This window comes from Centruroides sculpturatus, unplaced genomic scaffold (genome assembly GCF_000671375.1).
Source record: "Centruroides sculpturatus isolate CEXI.00-Female unplaced genomic scaffold, Cexi_2.0 scaffold700, whole genome shotgun sequence".
Classification (NCBI taxonomy): Eukaryota; Metazoa; Arthropoda; class Arachnida; order Scorpiones; family Buthidae; genus Centruroides; species Centruroides sculpturatus.
Genome location: NW_019385123.1, coordinates 15,647 through 39,386, shown reverse-complemented (window position 1 = coordinate 39,386; position 23,740 = coordinate 15,647). Strand labels below are relative to the sequence as shown.

The window sequence follows — 23,740 nt, the reverse complement described above, 5'->3', positions numbered from 1 at the left end:
CTTGATAGCCCGAACGGCCCCAGGCTTTCGCCCGTGCACGCTAAGTGACTTTCATTACAAGCATTTAGCTTTCTGAAGTCTATGACAACAATTGTTTGGCATTGACTGTCCCGAATTTCGTGCCAATAAGCTGCCTCGACTTGTTCGATTATGTTATCAACTCAATTTCATATTTATTTTCACATTTTCACTTCGCGGTCCTTCTCTGTTCTTTTTCCGTTATTTACACATGTAGGTCATTTCATTGTTATCCACATTTGATATCATCATTTATCACATACTTCCATTACATTCTTGTCTGTCCACTACAACTCCCAAGAATTAACGCGATTGGCGAAGCGTAGTGACAGCGAGCCAATAGAGAGCAGAGTCCTTGCCATAATGCGGTTTGTGCGCCAATTACGTGCGTTAATCAAGCCGAATAGTTTGGCCGAATATTCGGTATTCGGCCTGAGGCCGAATATACTATTCGTTACAACACTAGTACAAAAAGATCAAAAAGGAAGCAATTACAAAGGCCACTCTATATATACATGAATGGACATAGAATAAAGATAACCTCCCACCTAAAGTACCTGGATGCTATCCTCGATCCAACCCTGAGTTGGAAGCAACATATAGAGGAAATTTGCAAGAAGGCAAAACAAAGAGCGAATATGCTATATCATATAGCCAGAAACACGTGAGGACTAGGCGCAAAAAGCTGCACTACCATTTATAAAGGAGCCATTGAGCCTGCTCTGCTATACGCGGCTCAAATTTGGGGAAAAAGGGCTTCCCTGGTACAAAACAAACAGCGTCTCCTCTCGGTCCAGAGGAGCTTAGCAATCCGGATATGCAGGGCGTATAGGGCTGCGCCAACGGACGCACTACTTGTATTGCCAACATCATGCCTATCCATATAAAGATTAAAAGGATCTTCTGGAAATGGAATATTTTGAACAACAACATAGAAAGGCGTACAGAGGAAAATCTAAAAACCGCCATCCAAAAAGATGAATACCCAAGAAACAGCCTAGATCTATTATTGAATATAAAGAAGCATGGAATCGATAAATATTACCCAGGGCAAGGAAACCTCTACCATCCGGCGATAAACACAACTAACTATTACTATTCCGCTATTACTATTAAACAAATGCATATAAGTAATTAGCTGCTGACAACTTTATATACATGTATTAAAAATTCTGAGAAATTAAATCCTTATATTTGAGGTGAATATTTACAATTAAAATAAATTTTTAATCTTTATTTACAAAACTGTTTTCATTTAATTAATTTATTAATTATAAAGTTTTTATTTTAATTTTTGATTGTTGTTGTTATACATCAATTTAGAAGAAATTAAATTTGAAAAGATATATTGATATTTGGCTTCCATTAATAAAATTACTTAAAAATAATAAATTTATTTGAGAAATAAATTTAACAGAAAATTATTATTATCTGAAAATTAACTTAAATCTAAAATATGTTACATTTTTAAAATATTTGACTATTTTTAACTTATCTAAAAATAACTATAATATCCATTTTAAATATTTGAAATTAAAATCACTGTTTAAGATACTTTTACAATTACATGAATCATTATATTAATTAAGTTAAAAAAACAATAGTAATGTTAACATTAAATTAAAATTAACAACATTACTACAGTAGAGCGTCGATTTTCCGAAAGTCAATCATCCGAAAGAATTCCAGTCGGCAAATTTAAATTTTTGCCAGTGCTGTGGCGCTTCAATCTTTGTCTATGTCTTGGGCTACTCAAATATNTAATAATATTAATTAACATTATATAATATTTGATATTTTACTTAAATGTTTTAATTAAAATTAACAACAACAGTCAAAATCTTTTACATTATTCCATCATATAAAATTTTGTTAATGGTTATTAATCAAAAATATTTATAAATAAGAAAGAGTTGAAAAATAAAATTAAGAGAATGACATTGACTATAAAACAATCAAATTGTTTTTAATTAAAATGATAAATTTATCTTTTAATTTTCTAGAATAAATAAATTAATCACAATGTTTTCATTTCAAAGTTCAAAAACATACTTAAATAGAAAACAAAGTTAAACTGTCTTACAACAATAATAATAGTTCTATTAATTAAACAAACAGGCATTGAATACTATTCTTTTTGTTTCAACAGAAGATATGTTTATATTCTATGACCTCAAACATAATATTTATAGTTGTATTGTATTAAAAGAAAAAAACCAAACATTTTTGATTATCTCAATATACAAGTTAAAATTTTAATACTAACGTAACCTATATTTAATATACAAATGAAATTTTCTTTTCTTTTAATGTTTAAATTACATTGTTACACATTTAACATGAACAGTAGATTTAATCTTAGGGAAGCAGAGATGAACAGATAAAAAATTTTTTTAATGAGAATTCAATAAAATTCTCACCTTTTGTGATTGCTAATTCATGAATTAGTAGTATAGAAATGGAGGACATGACATAATACAAATAAAAAGAATTTTGATTAGGAAAAGACTTTTGGGAAAATTTTTTTATTGTTTTTTNTAAATAAAGGCAAATATTTCTATCCATTTAAGAAAATTTATATATTAAATTCCTATATGGAGACTACGCATCACAAGTAATATAGTTAGGCTTAGAAAACGATCATTTCGGTTATATTTACTGAATTTAATATAATAAAAACGTAAATGAATTAATCGGAGACGATTATCCGTCCTACCTTCATGAAATTCCAGCGAAATAAGTTGTCAGATAAGCATTTTAAACCTTATTTCTGAATGAAATGGTTTGCTTGAAAGACCGACTGCAGAGAATTTATTAGTTAGTATTTTCGACACCAGGTGGAACTCGTTAACGATATTATAAAGAAGTCGTCTGCTTCTCTCGGTGATATTTCTTAATTTATGTTTTATTTGTTATTAAATATTATAATCTGTTTAGTGTTAAATTTAGTATTGGGGAAAAATATATATTCTTTTAAAAATGTCGGTTTATCTCGTGGATTGACGTATGATCACGTTCCGTACGAATTCGTTCGTCCGTTCTTTTGACCTATAAACCGTTGTAAAATAAACGAGGTAGGTTACCCATGACAAGTTAAATGAAAGAACATGCGNTCGCGCGTAGCGTAGCCGAAAGAGAGAAAAAGAAATATGGCGGACGGCCTGCACATGTTTTTATAGCGCCACCTGGATTTTCAGATGCAGCGCTAGGTTACACTTATATTGGCCCGCCTAAAGTTTTCTTCTTTTCCTTTGGCCCACTCTTTAAAAAGTTTGCCCATCACTGGTATAGATGGTAATTTTTTCACTATTTTATCCATTTGTGTAACATTTATTTCAACCCTCAAGAGTTTGTTGTTGCACTTAAATAACTTTTTCCATTAAAAGTAACATCTTTGTATTTATTTTATAATTTTGTTTTTTATAACGTTATATGAACAAAACGACATACATAGACAACAGACATAATGAAATACCTGTTATTTAGTCTATAAGAGCTTAGTTAAGGAACTTGCCTTAATCTCTTAACGTTTTATTAATTATCAAAAATGTCTTCCAAACAGTCTTTCATTATTGTTTGAAAAAATTTTAGTATAAAACTTTATATCCTTTCTTACATATTATTTACAAACTTATTATCTTCCACGTAACAAAAAACTTGCAACGAATCACGTGACTCGACAAACCTCTTTAGTTTTAACTTCTACTCCTAATATGAAGGCAATTGAATCAAAAAAAAAAATGTGTCCAAAGCTCCGCCAGAGAAAAGGAAACGAAATATTACTAAAAAGTTACTTGAAGAAGAAAATTTTCCTGATAACTCTCATGATGATGAAGAAGACTGTCCGCGCATATATTGCGATGATCTTTTTTCCCGATCTAAGTCTGGAGGAGACAGATTACGGTGCTTAAATTGTTTCTGTTGGGCTCACGCTTCTTGCGCTGACGTTTCTAAAAGAACCAAGCGTTTCATTTGTGAACTTTGTCAGTAATTTTATAGTTTTTACGTGTACGTATGTCATTTTGTCTTTACGTAATGTGCCATTTTGTCCATAGTATATGTCATTTTGTCCATAGTGGATGATCTCGATTAAACTAATAATATTTTTTTCCTATTATTTTAATATTGTAAATGTTTATCATGTTTCATAGGTAAAAAACCAAAGATAATTGGTGTAGAATATGACAGTGCTGTGCTTTACCAATAAAGAGTTATGAACCTAAAATAAAACCGTATGTCATTTTGTCCGTATTTCCCCATATTTGATGTTCTTTTATCATTTAGTGCAATGCGCGAAGTGAATGGGACCCACCTTTACTCTACCTTCAACCCTTTCTCCCTCCCACTCCCTCTCCCTTCTCTACCCCACTCCATACTTTCCTTCCTCTTGTGGCTAAGTTACGACAGCCCTCTACCTTTATTCCAGTTCCAGTATATTTCAACTAGCAGATGAGCCCGGCGTTGCTCGGGCAAAAAGTAACGATAGCAAAGATTAGTATTATTAGATTATGGCCGATCTTACTTGTTTTCACCGGATGCAAAAATTAGGTTCCCTCTCTTCCCAGACTAATTAGAGAATTTTTAGATATCCGCTTACCACACCGGAAAAACGATAATTAAAACTTACTGCAACCTCTGACCGGTGCGTACCATTAAGTGATGAACAACAAACGTTCTCGCAACTCTTTTCCTAGTTCTTCTTCAAGATTAATTTCAAAGATCTATATAAAGTCAGATCTATATAAATAACAACACAAAGCCCGAATAGTATATATACTAAATATACATATATATAGTTAGTATTTTTGTATATATAATTTATATATATAAATATAATATACTAATATACAAATATATATAAATATAGTTAGTATATATGTATATACCAGTTAGTATATACTATATATACTAACTGGTAGCGCACCGCACAGCAAGCGGAGGTTGCGGGTTCAAGCCCCGTCCCGGGCCAGCTTTTATTCCAGAAAGTTCTAAATTTAATTTAATTATTTATTTATTTAATTTTAATTATTAATTTACTTACGAGATGGCGCCTAACGCCTACCTCCTATGACAAATTGCTTTATTCTAATGATTTAAGTAGCCATATAATAGCCCGATATTTAGGCGATGGTTTGGCAATTTAGGTTAAGTCGGATCTTCCAGAAACATTCATAAATATAAATTCGAACATTAAGACGTTAATCCTTTTCCACTTTCCCATAGGGGAATTTTTCAACTCCTAACCGTTATCATCAACCCATCTCGATTATAAAAATGAATTTAAATTGAATTTGCCGATCTTAATTTAACGAAATGGATAGGTTCAATTAACCAAGCTAGTTGAACCAATTACACTTTATTAATACTGTATTACTAAACAGTAATTTGGGGGGCAAGAGTGCTGATTTGTACTCTCGTCCCAAAGGGTACTTTTTACGTTACGCCGGCTAGGTTAATGGTATCGTGTTCGCAGCGGTAAACGATTGGCATTAGTAATATAATCGAAAGAACGACATACGTATTTAACGCAGAAACTCGAGTTCTAAACACAGGAAAATAAGTAAGAATCCTTAGTAAAATTCGCCATCAGCTTTATCCATCGATACGTTTAACGTTACCAACACCACGAAAAACAAGACAAAACATGCGGTTCCTACTCTCGTCCGCATTCCCTCGGTACTATTTAAAGGCCGGTATATCGCGGTAAGGCAAATCGGACAAAGATAAAATCCAAACGACCGCGGTAAATGTTAACGTGGTTGTTTGTCGACACAGCAGATAAAAGTTAAATTTTCGTTGGCTCGTTTATTATACCGGAAACATCCTACGATAAGGCGCGACAAAGCGAAAAAAAATACGTAATCACCAGGGGCGTGAAAACGACACCAATTACGATAGAAGCCTGTATCGACGGCCCGGATAACGAGGCCCCAACACTCCGATATCTCCACTGGGCGGCGTACGAAATATCTTCAGGGACATAAGCCGTGCAGGAAGCTTTTATATTACGTACAGTACAGTACAATAAGAAACCGCATTACGAAGAGGAGTGCCGCACGTCAGCCACGCCAGGAGAGCGGTATCGGTCAAGGCTTAAACTCTTTACCGGAAATTAACAAATGTAAACGTTTATATCAACGATGGGCGTTTTACGTCCGACCGAAATTAGGAAGAGGAGATGGGAAATGCGATAAAAAGAGCGCCTTCCGGTATAGTGTTTCCAGTTCTTTTTTAAAACTGAGCCGAGAGTCCCGTCTTTTGAGGCTGCAGTCATTAAATTCGGGAAACTCTTAAACGCGGGTTAATCCGGGGAAATTATGAAAAAACAAAATTGTTTTAAACTTTGGACGGCCTCCGCGAAAACAAAATTTCAAAGATAACACCCGCCGCCTATCCCTACCCCCATCCGGAGAAATTTTCAAATTATTCCTACGATTACCGCCGGGATAGGCAAAGGAATAATTTGAAATTTTGGCCACCGGCGCGTAAATTATAGCGGGGTTTTCTCGGAAACCACATTTTGGCCTCCCGGGATCCGATGAGCCGGAAAGATTCGGCCAATAAGAAACCGACAAGATTCCTCTTCCGCACCCGCATCGTAGTCCGAAGGTCGAACCTGCGCGGCTCCCGGACGCGCACGCCGGGCCGATCAGTTAATACCACGCGCGGATTTGGCCTAGACGGTAAAAAAGCCCACCCGCTGGGTCTAAGACCGGGTGTTTAGCTTAAAATGTTAAAATCGTTAAAGTGTAAAAAAACTGCACGCGGCCAAACGTTACACAATACGTTATACTCGTATACCGGTAAAGATTTCCCACCGTGAATATAATACGTACGCACAATCACGTTTGCTTGCCCCTTACTTCCGAGCTCGTTCGAACCCCAAACGGTCGGAAGTGGAATGGAATTTTTCCCGGTAGAAACAATGGAAAGCCAATTAATGCCTTACCGGATCCCGAACGATAAACTCCAACAGCGGATACGCGTAATTGAAAATAAAAATAAGGCGATAAATGCCTTAATGGGCGAAAACGACAGATAAAACGGGTAAATATCGTATAATACGACGAAAACTGCAACCGGTGGCGCAGATTCTTCGGCAATTCCGCCGGGCACGTATCGCCAGGGTGGTGTAGACCGGAGGTGGAGACTTAAAGGCAAGGACACTTTTCCACGGGAGCGTGGAGATAAAACCTGTTTCCGCGTACAGTCCGGGTGGAAAAACTACGATAAAGACGCTTCCGCAAGAGAATTTCCGACGGCAAAAATTATTTTTAGGTATTTTCGGGGGACGGCCTCCGATGTAGGATGTATATGACGTTAGGCGTTAAGTGGGATCAATCCGAACGGCAGAGAGAGACAGACACACACAGAGAAGTGGATGGAATGTCCGATGTATTCGACAGCCATATTTACATAAAGTGGCAATATACATAAAGTAGGTAGTAAACGACTCTTAAATATCTTCTACGCACGTTTCGTCTACCGACGGAAATCGACGGACCCGATTCGAAAGGCAGTGGGTTTTCGGCGGATTCTCCGCTACAAAAATCGTAATAGGAAAGAATTTGGCAAAACGCGCGTCGGTAAAAAGTTCAAGAGTTTAAAATGTCGGGCGACGATAAAAAAAGTGCTAACGACTCCTTCCGTCTAACCTTCGGCTTATAAAAAGGCCGGCCGCCCGCCCCCGGGGGCGACCGGAAGAAGAAGAAAAAAGGAAGTTCGGGCACCGCCTCACACTGCGGTGGACGTGGTCCTGTCCCGAAAGAGGCGGGGCATCCGCCTGCCCGCCGCCTCGCAGTCGGCGTCGCTGTCGTCGATCTCGCAGACGGCGCCCGAAACGTCGGAGTAGGAGGCGTCGGTGGAGGCGTAACCGCCCACCGACAGCGACAGCGAATCCAGAGCCGAGGCGGGATCGCCGTTCTCCGTCTCGGGGTGGAAAGTCCGACGTCCCTGACAGGGAAATCCGTAGGGAACCACCTCGTCCTCGTCGCCGGGGCGGAGCGAGGAGTCGGGACTCGTGTCGGAGGAGGGGAAGTGGGCGGGCAGGTACCTGTCGGGGTGGCTGCGGTACTTGTCGGGCGAGGGAGAAGGAGTGTCCACTCCGTCGTCCGCAAACTCCAGGTCGGACAGCAGCCGCCGGAAGTCGGGAGCGGCCGTCGTCCGGACGGCATCCGCTTCCTCGTCGTTGTATTCAGAGTCGCCGACGTAGGAGTCGGGAAGGTCGGGGTCTTCGGTTTCGGGTGGCGAATCCGGAGGGCGGGGCGGGTCGACCGGGGACTTTCCCCCCGCCGCCGGGGGAGGGAGTCGGAGGCGCCGGCTGTCGGCACGCGAATCTTGGGAACGTCGGCGGTGGGAAGCGTCGCGCCGGCCAGAATCTGCAGTCCAGTCCGAGTAGTCCCAGTGGAGATCTGCAAGAAAAAAAGGGGAAGTCGGTTAAATCAAGGGTCGGGACGGAAAGTAAATAATTTCTAAGAAGGAGAAAGTCCGAACCAAGGGAAACCGCCGGACACAACGCAAGAATTTCTTTATTTATTTTGGGGCCATTTCTTTGGTACTTGCGAGAGCGATGTTACTTTCGAATTTTTAAGAGCGGCTCTTAAAAATTCCACGTTCGTCCTATCGCCGATTACGCGCGCCGGACCCACTCCACCTTTGTAATTTTTCAAAATACGTGCTTACGGCCGAGGCGCACTCTCGTTCCAAACACAGAGCTTAATTGCGTCAAGGGTAAACAGCAGTCCGGGTAAAACCGGGCATTGCGCCTATTTCGGAGCAGAGAGGGTGACCGGAACCGGTTCAAACACCCGCGATCTTTTCTACCGGGAGATTCTAACCTCTCTCGGGTTCTTTTAAAATCGAACGAACGGTCTTTTCCGACGTTCCCCTCACCGCCGAGAATCGTTTAATTCCTCGGAGTAGTTTTTTCTTTTGTCTTTGTCCGTAAATCTATGCGACTTAAGGCTTTCCTTTTCCGATGCCGGCGCTCCTCGTTTTCGAAAAAATCCCGCGGTCTCCGTTCAAGAAAAAGTGTTTGAGACCGATGTAACCGCGCGGCTTAAGGATTCTAGCGAATTAGCCGACTATCGAACTGTCTCGACCCTTCACCCGTCTCCCCTAAAATAGGCACAGATTGAACGAGTGCAGTCCCTCGTCGCTTCGACTTTAAGGACTTCCGAATAGAATCTGGACAGAAAATGCCGTACGGCAAAAAGAGATAGGTTCAACGATTTTAAGCTTACTTGTAAACGGATTTCGAGTCTAACCGTAAAGGTGCGACTATGCAGACGCGAGCGAGCGAGAATATTTGGCGAGAAGCGATAAATATCAAAACCTGTCAGATATGTGCGAGAACCAGAAATTCGCTCTCGCTAGCGTTATTTCTCGCTTCTCGTTTGTGCATGGTTTTCCTTTGCGAAAACTAAATCGCTGGCTCTAAATTCGCGTCTGCAAAGTCGCACCCTAAGTCGTCCCTTCCTAAACGTTAAGTATTATCAGGAAATTGAAATTGTAACGGGCCGAGAACCCACCAATAGACAACGGGTGTACGAAAGGCCAGGCTAATCTTCCGCGAAGATTTCGTAGGCGCGTCCAAGGGGAAAACTGGTCCTTCACGGTAAAGGAAATAGTTGGCGTAGTCCAGTCGGAACCGTGCAGCTACACGTAACTGAGCGGAATCTCTACGTTACTACTGGCGGTGGACTCCGAGACAACCAACCTCCGAATTGTGGGAAAGGTTTTCTTTTCAACTCGACGTTGAAAAAGAGAAGGTAGAGATACAGAATAACGTAAAAACGACAAAGTAAACATTTCCTATAGGCCTAACACGTTTCGTGCGTACATCTCTGGCTTCAGGAAAAACCTTCCATCTCACTCGTCTCCGTAAAATATATTTTTATTCTACGCGCAACACGATTATAAAATATATTTATCTGGCATTCCAGTCGGGCTCTACTACCAGTACTTTTTCACGCTCTGTTTAATTTTCCGATCCGGTAGTTTCTATTTTACGCGGGTGTCGAGTTACACCTTATTAAAAATCTCCAGACCTTTCGATCCCGTGTAGTTCCTTTCCGCCGATATTTTTCGAATGCGCTTTTTACTTTCCCCGCTGTTATGTATACGTAAAAAAGGAAAATACTGTTAGAACTGTGTCAAATTTTACCCGCGAGATTTACATGAAACTGGCGGGTGTCCGTTGGAGTCTGTTTCGTTTAATATCCACGGAAGAGTTAATGATTAAGAAACGAAATGTAGTATGGTGGAGCTCGTATATAAGGAGATCGATGCTATTACATTTTGGTGCTTAAAGGTGGGGAGAATGGAGTCGCTTGTCATATCTCGACAGGAATCGCACTTAATGACGTTTTGCTGGTTATTTGCATTTGCAATGTTTTCATGAAACTCGTCTCTACCCTCAAAATTAAGAATTTTACCATTTTATAATAATTACAGTAATAATATGAAAATTTTTTTTAAAACAAAATCTCATAAAGCCGAGAAAATGATGCAACTCGTTGCTGTATTTTATTTTCCCTTTTTTGTTTTTTTTTTTGCCGAGATAAGCTAATAATAAGCTAAAAATTATCGAGAAGAAAAATTTCGGCTATACGACGAGATTTAACGTCAGAAAATCCCTTTATAGTGTATAAATGTTTTTGTTGAAAATCTTACCCCAGCCAATAATTTACGTTAGAAGTTGGGTTTCGATAACTCGTCATTTCTATGGGCAGCACTTTTCGTCATTCCTCCGTATTTGTATTTAAAAATAAATATTAAGATTTAAATTTACGTATAGGATAAATGTATAGTTCTACTACTCCATTCGTTTTATTGTGATTACAAGTAGCGTGTCGTGTTCGTTAAATAAAACAAGTTAAACACACGTTTTCCTTATTAACTGTAAAACGTATCTCCTATCGTTAACTATAAAGCTTTCGTAATGCGCGCACAGGTGTGTAATACTTACGCCAGACTTTCGAGTTAATTTCAAACCTTAATAAATAAATAAAAAGCGGTAATGGTCGACGGAATTACGACTTTAAGCAACGACCTTACTACGTTCCTTCCACGTTTACCGGCTTGACTAAATTCTCGGGGCCTGTCGCTCCAGTATTATGGCTCGGCGATCGGAACGACCGTAACTTTGTTACCGAGAAATGTTTATACGAATACGATTACTCGCATTATTGTTTTATTTATTTGTTTTATTAATTACTAGTAATTAATTTGCAGCGGCATTGCCCGCGCGGATTTTGCAAGCAAACCCCATTTATCTAAATATATAAAATTACTTGTCCTGACTGACTGACTGGGTGATTCATCATCGCCCAGAACAAACGGCTGAACCTAGAGGTGAAATTTCGTACACAGTTAGGGTACGTCATGAAAACGCACACTAAAGGCTGTTATACACGTTACGGAAATCCTCAAAGGATGTACTGTACAGTACTTAACAGATGAAAAAAATCGGATATAACTGGCTGGATCGAACATAGTAATTTACAAAACTTATTAAAATATTTCCCAACGTATAAAGAATTATTTTTATTTAAAAATGGATAGATAGAAAAAAAAATCACGGTTAATCCTCAAAGGATTTCCTTACCGTGTATAACAGCCTCAGCCTTTATAAGAAGGGATTTTTCGATATTCCCCCGCGGGGGTTAGAGGAACAGGATTAAGGCTTAACCGGAAGAACGGCTTCTACTGTACTATTTTAGATGCGATTTTTTGTTTTCAACTACGTTTAGTCTTCATTGAGTACTTAGGTGTATTAAATTGATAACATTTCAGACATTGTTATAAATATTTTTATCCATTTCGATTTTAAAAATGTTCGAACCGTTTTAAATTCGAATTTGTTATTGCACATTGGTTCGATAATAGAACGATTGTAAACGTTCCAGAAAATTGATCAAACGAAGTCGCGGGTAAAAGCTAGTATTCAGTATTTCAACAATCATAGTAATTGTTATATAACACCTACCGCTGAGAATGATGAAAATTGCCGAGAATCAAACCAACTGTTTTCGATTTGATCAATTTTCTGCAACGTTTACAACCGTTCTATAATCGAACCTATACGCGATAAAGAATTCGAATTTAAAACGGTCGAACATTTTTAAAATCGAAATACATATAAATATTTATAACAATGTCTGAAATGTTATTAATTTAATACACCTAAGTACTCGATGAAGACTAAATCCTCTCCCTCTCCTGCCCGCGGGGGAATTTCGAAAAATCCCTTCTTAGTGTGCGTTTTCATGACGTACCCTAACTGTGTACCAAATTTCACCTTTTTAGGTTCGGCGGTTTGCTCTGGGCGATGATGAATCAATCAATCAGTGACTCAGTCAATCAGGACAAGTAATTTTATATATTTAGATTGGGACGGATAGTAATTCACGAAGGTGTGTATTTTAATATATATTTTATTAATAATAGTCAATGGTAAGATTTTGTATAAAATAATCGCGAACAGAAGAGATTTTTACACTTTATTTTAAATAATTAGAACTTTAAAACTTGCGCATCTTTTTTCTGTTTTTCTACATTTTAATTTAATTTTGTCCAGATTTTTGAAAGTTTCACATAATTATGTCTAACAGATACTTGTTAGCGGAAACGTGCGGATTTTGATGTATAACCGTTTATCGTTTAACAGGACTTTGGCTCGTATTACAGTTAGCGGGAGGACCTTTTAGAAAAACTAAGAGAAAAAGATAAAATAATAAGCGAATCATCCGAATTAGGAAATATCACCGTAGACTACATTAAAGAAAAGTTTAATTTAACGAATCCTAGTCAAGTTACGTCGAAACATTTCGTTTTCCGTCGGTCCGAGTCAAAGACGAAAGAGACGTAATCGAAATATCAAACAAATTTTTCGACAAAAAATCATTTATGGCTCTATGATTGGATAATTATCGAAAATGTCGATTTACCGCAAACTACTGCGAACCGCGCAACACCAAAAAACCAACAATGGGAAGTCAAGCAAAGTGGACCGAGAGAAAAAATGGGAAAAGTTCGAGGAATCATCCAGTAAAATTACTTATGCCGTCGAGGTTAAATTAAGATTATCTGAAAAAAGAGAAGCAGCTAACGTAGTAAAAAGTATTGCGCGGATCGAAAAAAAGCGTATAATCGACCACGGGTACGACACAACGTATATTCTCCCGAGGAAACCTGACTTTAATCACCTCCACCGACTTAACTAAATCGCGATATATAACGTTACGACAAAGCGCTACAGAAGAAGGTGTTAATTAATGTTTATCCGTCCTACCACAACATTACGAAAGCGAGGAAAGCCCGTTATCCATCGGATGCGGCCCGCTACTTCCGCACTAGTATTAGGCCTACAGAATATAAAACTGATATCAAACTTCAAACTTTAGTGGACCTAACAACAGAACATCTTTTTATTACTCGAACAGAATTAGACATAACAGGCGCCGAATTAGTCATACTTTAATATTGCAAAACCAAACGCCAGAAACTCATTTACAGAATAAATATTATAATATCGGACAGAAGCTAGAAACGCCGACGAACGAAGGTCGACATCGAACACTAAGGGCGCGACTACGCAGAGGCGAATTTAGTAGCGAGCGATATAGTTCTCGCGAAGGAAAACCACGCGCGAGCGAAAAGCGAGAAATATAGTTGGCGAGAGCGAATTTCTGGTTCTCGCGCATATCTGACAGGGTTTTGATATTTAGGATATCGCGTCTCGCCTCTTGTCGCTCTCTGGCGTCTGCGTAGTCGCACCCTAAAGCACTCAATTATTCTCGTTTACGAAAGTCCATCGTTATATACCAAGAACCAGTGCGCTAACACCTGTACGAAGAACTCCGGTTTCTTGTACGCTTTCTTTTTTCGTCGCGCAGAGATGAAAATTGCCAGAAAAATTTACGTACGCGATTTCCACGTATTTTGCAAAAAACGATTTCCGATCGTCCTTAATTTGTAGTCGAGTTAGAGACCGCGATCACTACCGACATTTTGATTAGTGTTTAAATTACTCGAAGACACACGCGAGTGCGCGCACTCAAACAATTTGAAATTGGCCGATAATAAAGTTTGAGGGGCAGTACGATTCCTTTCAAACTCAATAGATTGCGAATGGAATACGACTAACAGTCGTAGCAGTGTGTGGGGATGCACTCCAATTCGACTAAACTATCGAACTTAGTTTAGTCTGTAATGTACGGGCGGTATTTTTCGTCCGAGTATTAAGTGGCGTCGATAATACGATGAACGTACTCGTCACCGGAGTATCCGAATTAAGATATCCCGCCACCTAAGGTTACCAGGGATGCGTACCGTACACCCGATAAGATATATTAAAGGGCGTTAACGAAAGTATTATTTGGTCCTGTCCGGCGCGACGCGGATAAAAATGCCCCAATCTCCGACCGGATAAAAAGTCAAAGGAGAAAGGCTAAAGAATAAAAGAGGAAAGTACCTTCTCTGTTTTCTTTCTTCGCTCCGTGCCGTGGATTGGCTGTTCGATAAACAAACAGGGTATTAGTAAACCATCGGTCACCGGTAATCGTTTTCGATTATCTGCGCTTAATTCTACAACGACTTGGATTTTATCGTAACCGCGCCCCCCCCTCTCGTTCGATGCGCGCTCCACTTTAACAAACGAAATTTCTGCACAAATCGCTTCTAAATTTAAATTTGCAATAAAACATTTCGGCGGCGGCCAAGTTTTGATTTTCGTAGGCCGGAAGCGACTCCCTCCTTCGTCCAAAATTTTTCTCGGAAGAAAAGCCATCCCGGAAAATACTGCCGACGTCCCAATTAATCGGACCGAGTATCCTCACGCTCCGTTACGTACGCGCGTGCGTAATCGCCCGCAAATAAAACGTTAAACACCGAATCCTACCAACAAACGACTACCGCCTTCGGAAAAAAGTTGCTCTTGGCTGGTGGACAGCGTTATTTTACTTTATTTGAACATTCGGGTAAACTCTCTCTCCACGCCTAGTATTATTCGCTGGTTATCGATACGCGTAGGTCGTCGCCGTTCCTCCGGTAGAAGGCGTCCTCCCCGCCAAAGTACAGTATATTTGCGTATAATCGGCCATATTTATTATTATTATTTCCGTCGAGCCCAGTCCCCGGTAGTTACGTAAACGGACGGTATTTTTCCGCGGCCGGATAGATCTAAATCCGCGGGGGAGAGCGCCACCGTCCGTACTTAGCAAGAAAATTCGGCAGCCAACGCGGGCGTTACGCACTTTTACAAAAAGAAAGTCGCTCCGTCCGTTCTTTACGCGGGGGAAATCGGCGCCGGTTAACGCCCACCGCCGGGTAATAAAAAGGGAAAAAATTTTTAACGTAAGGAAATTTTTCCACTCGCTACCTCCGCCCGTTATCCGCCGGGCCGGAGAGCCTAGAAGGACAAAGATTCGACGAAGGAAACGTTTAACGGACTTCCTCTCCCGTCGACTTACGAAAGCAGCTTTTTATAACGGGAACGAGAGCGTCGCAAAGGAAAACGAGAGAAAGACCGGTCCGGGCGACAGCTCACCCTTCCGCCGGGAAAAAGTCGAGAATTTTCCACTTCGACGTCAGAAGCGACGTCGTCCGTTTCCTCACGCCAGTACAAGGCTTTACCCGGTTTTTTTCCGGAGAGGCTGTCCCGACCGCTCCGGCGAACGGTGGCGGATTTTTTAGCCCCGCCAAATTCGGCTAAAAAGCTGCTTAAGACATTTACGCGGAGGCCGAAAATGTGCGCGTGAAATTTCATTCTTTAGAAAATACGTTTCCGAAGGAAAATCCGTTAACCGGGCCGGGAAGACACCCGATTTCTAACCTCGACTCCGTTGCAATTGGGAGAAATTTCGGCTTTCGACCTTCTTCCGCGAAAAAAAGCGAGTGGAACATTCTCCGGTAGCTCGGAGAAATCTTTAGGGTCGTAGGGTTAAGAATTTTTATTTCTTCTTCTGGTCCAAGTAGGAACGAATTTCGGAACGTGAATGGCAGAAATTCGCTCCCGTCTTTCAATAAATATCCTAATCTTTCGTAGAAATCGACTTTTACGGCTAAACGAAGGCGCGACTCTTTCCTCTCCGAACCGGCGGATTTTTCTTCCGTAGCACGATCCACTTGGCTCACCTTTAAGCGTTTTTCGTAATTAACCACCTGGCACGGGGGAATGCCACGATATTCGAAACGATTGTCGAATAGCGGCTAACTGCGGTTAATAGGACCGGTTTCGTTATAATAATAAGAGTTGCGGATCGGTTAGCTCCTTTCGACATCCCGACCCTTTTCTCGGACGCAGCCGAGACGAACACTTGCGCAGGTAAATTCTCGCGGTTCCGAAGTTTACAGCGAGAACATTTTAAACTGGAAACCCTACCTGGTAAGTCGTCGGCGGAATTGGTAGCGGCGGCCGACGACACGCCCAGACTGGATGGACCGCGGGAAGGCACGGCGGGTGTAGGATGCAACGCCGAAAGAACTTTGCATTTTGGCTTGACTAAATCTGCAAATACAAAAGTCGTCTTTCATTTGCCCCGCCACAACCTAATAAAAAAATGCCGATAAAGTTTACGCCGAGTAAAAATCGGTTTGAACACACGAAAGCGCTTTCGAACTTACGAAAAGGCTATTGGCCCGAACCATCGTCCGCCACCCAAATCTTAGGAATAATTTTTAGCTCGACGAAATCCTTTCGGTCAGCCGATATAGACAATGGGGACGCTTTTATCCCCTTCCGAAATTGTTTAACCCGACGAATTGTGCGGATGCTACGTGTCCCGTCTGTACCAGACCCTTTTCTCTTACGGAAAGACCGTCTTCGTCGGCCGGACGAAAAACTTTTCCTTTATTAACACCGGGATCTTCACTTCCCAGCGTTAGCGGTTTGACCGAGATGCGGCCCAAGTTGCGCGTTAGCCAGCACTTCTCCCGAGCTTTGTCCATAAAAAAGGTTTCTGTATGAAAAGTCTTAAATTCTATTTGAAGGCAACTTAAAGTTTCCTTCCTCCCTTTGCCGTCGAGATATTGGCCAAATTGCAATCTGTAATCCGGAGACTAACGTCGTCTTCGCTTTACTTCTTAAAGTTTGGCCCCAGAACGTCCGTAATAACAACCCGATAGAGAAACTGGCGACAACTGCTCCCGAATTAAACGTAGCGAAGAGAGTTTTAGCACTACCATTGGGCGGAAGAGTGGAAAAGACCGAAAGACTATTTCGGAGGCGGTTGCTGCATCCTTGGCACATCTAAGAGCCAGTGTTTCCACTCTTCGGTACCACTCGAACTTGACGTACGAGTGGTACCGAAGAGATTGCCCGTGGTATCCGTTTTGTCACTACCACTCCTATTACCACTTAGGCTGCGTTCGCGACGACATAACTCCATGTTTTTATCGTTGGTTTATAAAATGTTGGCACTATTCCTTATCGTCGATCTTTCCTCTTAGTCCTTCGTCGTTCGAACAATTCTCTGAATAAAATGGAAGAACCGCTTTTATCACAGATAAAAAGTCGCAAATGAAATTTAAGATTCTCTGAGCTGTACCACTCAGATGGGATACTCATCTTTTACTGATATCCAAAGTTCAGTTAATTCCATGCTGCTAAATTCTCTTTTCAACGTATTGTCGCCAGACAATTCAATAAGTGTCTGTTCTTCCGCAGCAGTAAATTCAGACGAAGCGCTGGTATTAAATGAAACTTGAATTTATCGATATTATCATTTTGAAAATATTTCTCAAACCAGGCGATAAGCCGTGATAAATGTTCTTCAAAAACAGAGTTCATACCTCGAGAGAAATCATTGGAAAACAAACACTGTTTCCACTGACTTCATTTATTTTTCTTTTCCATAGTTTTAATTTTTTTATAAAAGCTCAATCGATTTTAAAAGCTTCACCTTTTCCCGTTTACAACGAAGTCATGCCGATCACGTATCTAACTCCGTTCGGGAGAAAATTTTTGAATCGAAATAACGTAACTTATAGCCCAAAGCGGAAGTTCGTATATAGTTTATCAGGCCTCTCGCCCCTAAACTTTCCATATCCGGTCTCGACTTTTGCCTAACACCGTTCTGGCTATTAAGAAAGAACAGACGGACAGACGGATGTACCACGTGGGAATTTATGTCTAGAATTTTTCAAACTGCAGCCCAATTATAGTTTATCGCGATAAGAGGCGATTAGTCGGGTATAATCCCGGTCTCGTTAGTACCGGCTTAACTAATTGTAACCGTTTGACGCCATCTACATTGGAGCTGCGGAACCAACGTTACGGACGAAAATCGTAATAAAATACCTGAAGGGCGAGATAAAGATAACGTTTGTCACGGACTTACCTATTTGGATTTTGTCCTCGAATACTTTATCGTTGAGGTTGCTGTTGTCGCGTTCCCAATTGTTTTTGCGCAGAGACTCGCTGTCGGAGGCCGAGTTAGAAGAGGGAAGAGGCGGTAGATTAGGGGCGATGCTGACGGGTAAAGTGCGGTTGACGTTGTGCTGTACGTCGCCGGCGTACCGGGGCACGTGATCGAGATCGTCGGCGGCACTGCCATAACTACGGACTCTGTCGAAGTTGTTCAGCGTGGTCAAAGACTCCTGCGTGGTCGGAGTGTAAGACGAGGGACGGGGAGGAAGCGGGGGAGTGGCAAAGTTAGTCGTCACCTCTAAATTGGTAATTTTGTTATATCTCTGCAAGTTTTCTTTTTCTCCCACCGGATTCTTCAGTAAAAATTCGTTGCGTCCGGGGAGATCGACGTTCTGGTTATTGGGTCTCTGTCGGTACCTTTTGTACCTGTATCTCCAACAACAAACTAGCATCAAGGCCAATAGAAAAATAATAAATATAACTAGGGCTATTCCGACTATTTCTTCTATCGTCGTGTTCCAACTGGACGAAGTTACGGAAGTTACGTAAATGTGCTCCGTGCACAGCGATCCCGTCATGTTGGGCGGACAACGACAGTGGAAGGCGCCGTGCACGTTGACGCAAGTGGCTCCGGAAGCGCAGGGGTTATTTTGGCACTCGTCGACGTCGTACTGGCACAACTCTCCGTGAAATCCGGGGCACTTGCAGATGGGATTGGCGGTGCCCTCCTCGCACACGCCGTTGTTGCGACAGGGATTGGGGTTGCAGTAACGCCCGTAGTCGCAGCGTTTGCCGCTCAGACCGGGAGGGCAGTGGCACTGAAAGTTTCCGTTGAGGTTGCGGCAGGTTCCGCCGTTGAGGCAAGGATTGGAACCGCAGGGGTTAGTGTCGATCTCGCAGAACGTTCCCAGAAACCTGGGCAGACACTGGCAGGTAAAGCTGTCTTCCCTGGGTTGACAGGTTCCTCCGTTTTGGCAGGGCTGGCTTCCGCAGACGCCGGGATCGAAAAGAGTTCGGCAATGAAAGTCCACGTTGACGAACCTGCAAAATAAATAGGCGCGAGTTTAGTTGTAAGGTCTTTCGAACGGATAAGAAGCAGGCGGTAACAATTACGGAGAAGGACTATCGCCCACAGAGTGGGTCCGTCTTCCGGGGGAAAGTACAGTACAGGGTGATTCAAGTCACAGGAATTTATAAAAATTAATAACTCGCAAACTATTTACAGTAAGATGATGCGGTTTTCACGGAAATGCTTAGAAAGAAACGGGATTTTTCGTGTGATAAAAATTTTAGTACCAAAATGATTACATTTCTTGCCATAGATGGCGCTTGATGAGATTACATAATTTGCGTAGTTGTTACTAGATCTTACACTAAGTACATTTTTATTTTTTTATTTTTACTTTAATAAATTTACAAATGATTTCAGTTTTTTACAGCGCGGTGGACCCTTTTTGGGCAGACTTTGTCTTCAGAAACTAATAATATAATTGCCATTCGGACGAAAATTTACTAATTATTCCTTCTTTAAATTCCGAAAAATTGAAAGTTTTTGCGCGCGTTAAGCAAATAATCAGGAAACTCAATAGAAGGAGCGCCCAAAAAACTCGTCACCCAAACTTGGAAATTATTATTACACCGTGAGAAGGCCAGGGGTGACGGCAAAACTAAGGTAAATAAGGAGCGGGCCCCACCGGCAGAAAAACTTCCTATTTTAATACACAGACGGGTTTGAAAAAACACGCCGTGGCCGGACCCGCCGCTTACCCCAACCACCTTTTTACCACAGGGGGTCCCATAAGAGCAGAAGGAATAAATTCTATTTAATAAGACTTATAAATGGCATAAAATTAGGACCGGTCCATTTTATAATACGGCTAACTGTAAACGCCTCCGCCTTTACCTAGATGCGGTGACCCACCGACACCTCCGCCCGGCCTTTGGTCGCCTTCCTACGCGCGGAAACTAAAAACCACCACCTTTTAAATTTACAAAGAGGCCCTAAATTTATAAAAATTTTAAATTTACGGGCCCTAAATTTACAAAGAGGTTACCGACCGCGCCTTAAAGGAAATTGCCGGCGTTTTTCGGACCCCTTCGTAAAATACTTTGGCATTTTCCGATTTAAAAATCGGAGCCTCCCCCTTTTCTCGCTCGTCCACAGTAAAAGTTTCTCTATCTCTTTGGGCAAATGCACCTTTCCGCTTCTTCTCTTTCTTTCCCCGGAATATTAAGAATAAAATCGGACTGCGGCGCCCGGAGGGGGAACGTTACCCTTTGACTCCTCGGCTATTGAAATAACGGGCGAAGTTAAGTCACGCCCGTTAAAATCCGCTGTCCGGCAAAAGTGGCAAATCGTCGGGAGTGGAAGAGAAAAGCGCGGTATAAACGAATAAATAGACAAATACCTTCTGAGAGTGGCCACCGGGTTTCCGGCCGTGACGTGAAGAGGGAGGGAGATTCCGTTGATTAATATTTCGTCCATGCATCCTACGAATCCCATTCTGACGTCGGCGTAACCGGCGGAACGCACCTCCGCTCCGAAGTACACGTCGCTTCCGTCCAGGTTTAGAACTTCGTAAAATCCGGGCGAGGTGCCCGAGGCTCGATGTCTCCGATCCACCACTAATTCCGCCGTGTTTCCTCTTCTTTCCAAACGTATCTCGTGCCAATTGCCGTCGTTCACCGGCGCTCTTTCCACCCTTATCACGCCTTCTCCGCTACCGCAGTCCAGTCTGTACCGGATCAGGCCATTTTCGATCTGAAGAAGAAAATTTCAACAGTAAATTTTCGTCAAACTTTAATTATTTGAAAGTAACCGTCGTCTCCCGAAAGCGTAAAGAAACGCATAATTCGAACGATAAAAGGTAACTTTCTACACTATTTGGTAAGATAAACGCTACGAACGTAGAAGGCGTCCGTAGGCGCGGCCCAGGAGAGGTGATCCTCCGACGCGCAAAGAAGGGCGGAAATTTTTCGGGGATCGTCCTCTCCTTCCGCCAGAAGTCGCACGGTATTTTCCGTGGAATTAAGTTCCAACTCCACCAAGGCTCCCCCTTTCCACTGACCGAGAAACGGTGGCGTTCCGGTAAATACTGTAATACAAAGTTACGAGTCGGAAAATAGCTCTGGGGTTTTCGAGAGGTCTTTGTATCGAGAAGGCCCGCAACTTTGCTAGGTGTGTATAAAAGAGACGTTTCTATCCTTTACCTACACCGGGATCCGGCTGAGCGGCCGTCCGGGAACCAGGGACGGAAAAACTTCGGGGATTTTCGGGATTGGGTCCATCCCCGGCCACCACGGACCGGATTAAAAGGCCGGGTCTGCGCCCGCTGAGAAAAGAGTAACGAAGGCCGCGCCACTGGCCAGGTTAAAAAAAGATATTTCCAAGAAAAGTTTAAATATTTAATAATAATGATAATGTCAAAAATAAGTGTACTTTCGGTAATTGATAATTCAGTATTATACGCAATATTTGATTATATTAAAGAACAAGATTTTTATTTACGATGAAGTGGATAATATGTTGCTTTCATTAAATTGTTATAATTATTGCTAACAGTTTCAGCAGAGAAGCTGTGAAGACTGATAGTGAAGGAATGGGAATAAATCTGGTAAATGAACTGCAAAAAGGAAGGCATAAGCAAAAGACAGACGATGCTCATATTAAAGCAACCTTACCATATGCATACCATATACATAAAAGACATCGGCCGTACGCGAGGTATTTAGCCGGCAGAAAACAAAGTAAGGGAAAGGGGAGGGAGAGAAGATAGACAGTAGAGAAAGGTAGATTCCTCAGAACGGCGTACGTATGGCTACAATACCCATTATGTTTGATGTTGGCGCGCAGTTTTTAGGCGGCAAGGCCTTAGTCCTCCGAAGGGTATAAAAGAAAACCCGAGCATAGCGAACACCAATAATTGAGTGCCGTCAAGAATAGCTAAGTGTAGACGTTAGTGCCAAGAAGCTGTTAGTAGAAAGAATTATATCTACTTAATACTAATAAAACTGAAAGCGAGCGTGAATCTTAAAACAACCTAATAGCCAGACAGACAGCGCGAATAGCAAACGGACATAATGGCAATCTAGACGAAACGAAAGGACCGATAGAGACAAACAAGCAACACCCCAAATTTTTTATTTATTTTTTAAAAACATTAACTTATTCATTAATTAAACTAATGTATCATAACCAAGGACAAACCTAACCAGAAGACTAAAGCTAATAAACCCTAATCTAATTTAACCTAATTGGAAAGCAAACTAAGAGTCCCTTAATCTAACTTACAAATAGGACTAACCGAATTTAGGCTGAAAAAGAAGACAGAAAATAAGAATTAAAATACAAAGTTGAAAAGCAATATACCGACAGTTGAAACAAAGCGAGGGAAAGCTAATTGCCATCCGTGCGCAGGAGTGAGTGCTCTCGAGAGCCCCACTAAGAGATACGAATGAGAGTAGATGATGGAACATTTTACGTGCGCGAAAGTTGGTGCGGGTTGCGAGGCCAGTTATACCCTTCAAGAATAGCGGCTCTCTTTAAGCTATCCGTAACGTGATTGTACTGTACCTATTGCAGCGAAAAACTAAGTGAAGTAGTGTTTGGTCCTCCTAAATACCACAATCACATTGTGGAATGTCCCTGAGGTTAAATCTATGCAAGTATTGCTTAAAGTTGCCGTGTCCCGTAAATAGCTGAGCGAGGGTGTAACTAGGGTTAAAGTGGCAAAGAATCGCAGCAGTGTCAACCTTGTGAATGAAACTGTATTTGAGCCTACCAGCGGTGTCGTGGTCCCAACTGTCTTGCCAGAAAATGAAGATTTGCTTCTTGACGTGATCGTTGATGTACGAGGTAGGAATGTAACTGAAAGTACTAGTGACTGAAGACTTTGCAACTTGTTTGGGCCCAGCATGACACGGAGCCCATTGGAAATCTATTTTAATGCTGTCTAAGGCCCTGGTCACATTATGCGATTTCCAGTCGCGCAGGCGACTGCAACCGCGACGGCTGTTCCCATTAACTAGTAATTTCCCCTCGAAAACCGGCGCGACTGCAATCGCAACTAGAAACAAAAAGTTTGTTCTACTCGCGACGATTGCAAACGCGCATCCAATCAACAAACGCCTTTATGCCACGTCATACAGTGACAACATTGAAAATAGTTCATCATCATGGCGGATAGTCATAGGATTAATACTTTTACAGAATCGAGATTGATCGAGCTTATTCAGGCTCACGAATACCTGTGGGATTTTAATTATTCGTTTTATCGAAGATTTTATCTTTTCATGTATTTTCGCCAGCTCTATTAAAATAATCGCCTTTTTTCTTTTATTCATTCCAGAAAA

General features: G+C 41.4%; 1 protein-coding gene across 3 annotated transcripts in view; it reads right to left on the bottom strand.

The window, feature by feature from the left end:
- Positions 1-4,934: 4,934 nt before the first annotated feature.
- LOC111635082 (fat-like cadherin-related tumor suppressor homolog) overlaps positions 4,935-23,740 on the bottom strand; it is a 33,319-nt gene continuing 14,513 nt past the window's right edge. Inside the window, exons 3-7 of one of the 3 annotated variants that reach the window (XM_023379938.1) lie at positions 20,797-21,149; positions 18,360-19,429; positions 16,403-16,528; positions 14,495-14,533; positions 4,935-8,429 (exon numbers count right to left, since the gene is read on the bottom strand). In XM_023379938.1, the coding sequence (XP_023235706.1) occupies positions 7,753-8,429; positions 14,495-14,533; positions 16,403-16,528; positions 18,360-19,429; positions 20,797-21,149 (2,265 nt within the window). In that variant the 3' untranslated portion in view covers positions 4,935-7,752. The remainder of the gene's footprint in view (positions 8,430-14,494; positions 14,534-16,402; positions 16,529-18,359; positions 19,430-20,796; positions 21,150-23,740) is intronic. The other 2 variants (XM_023379939.1, XM_023379940.1) reach the window with 2 other exon arrangements.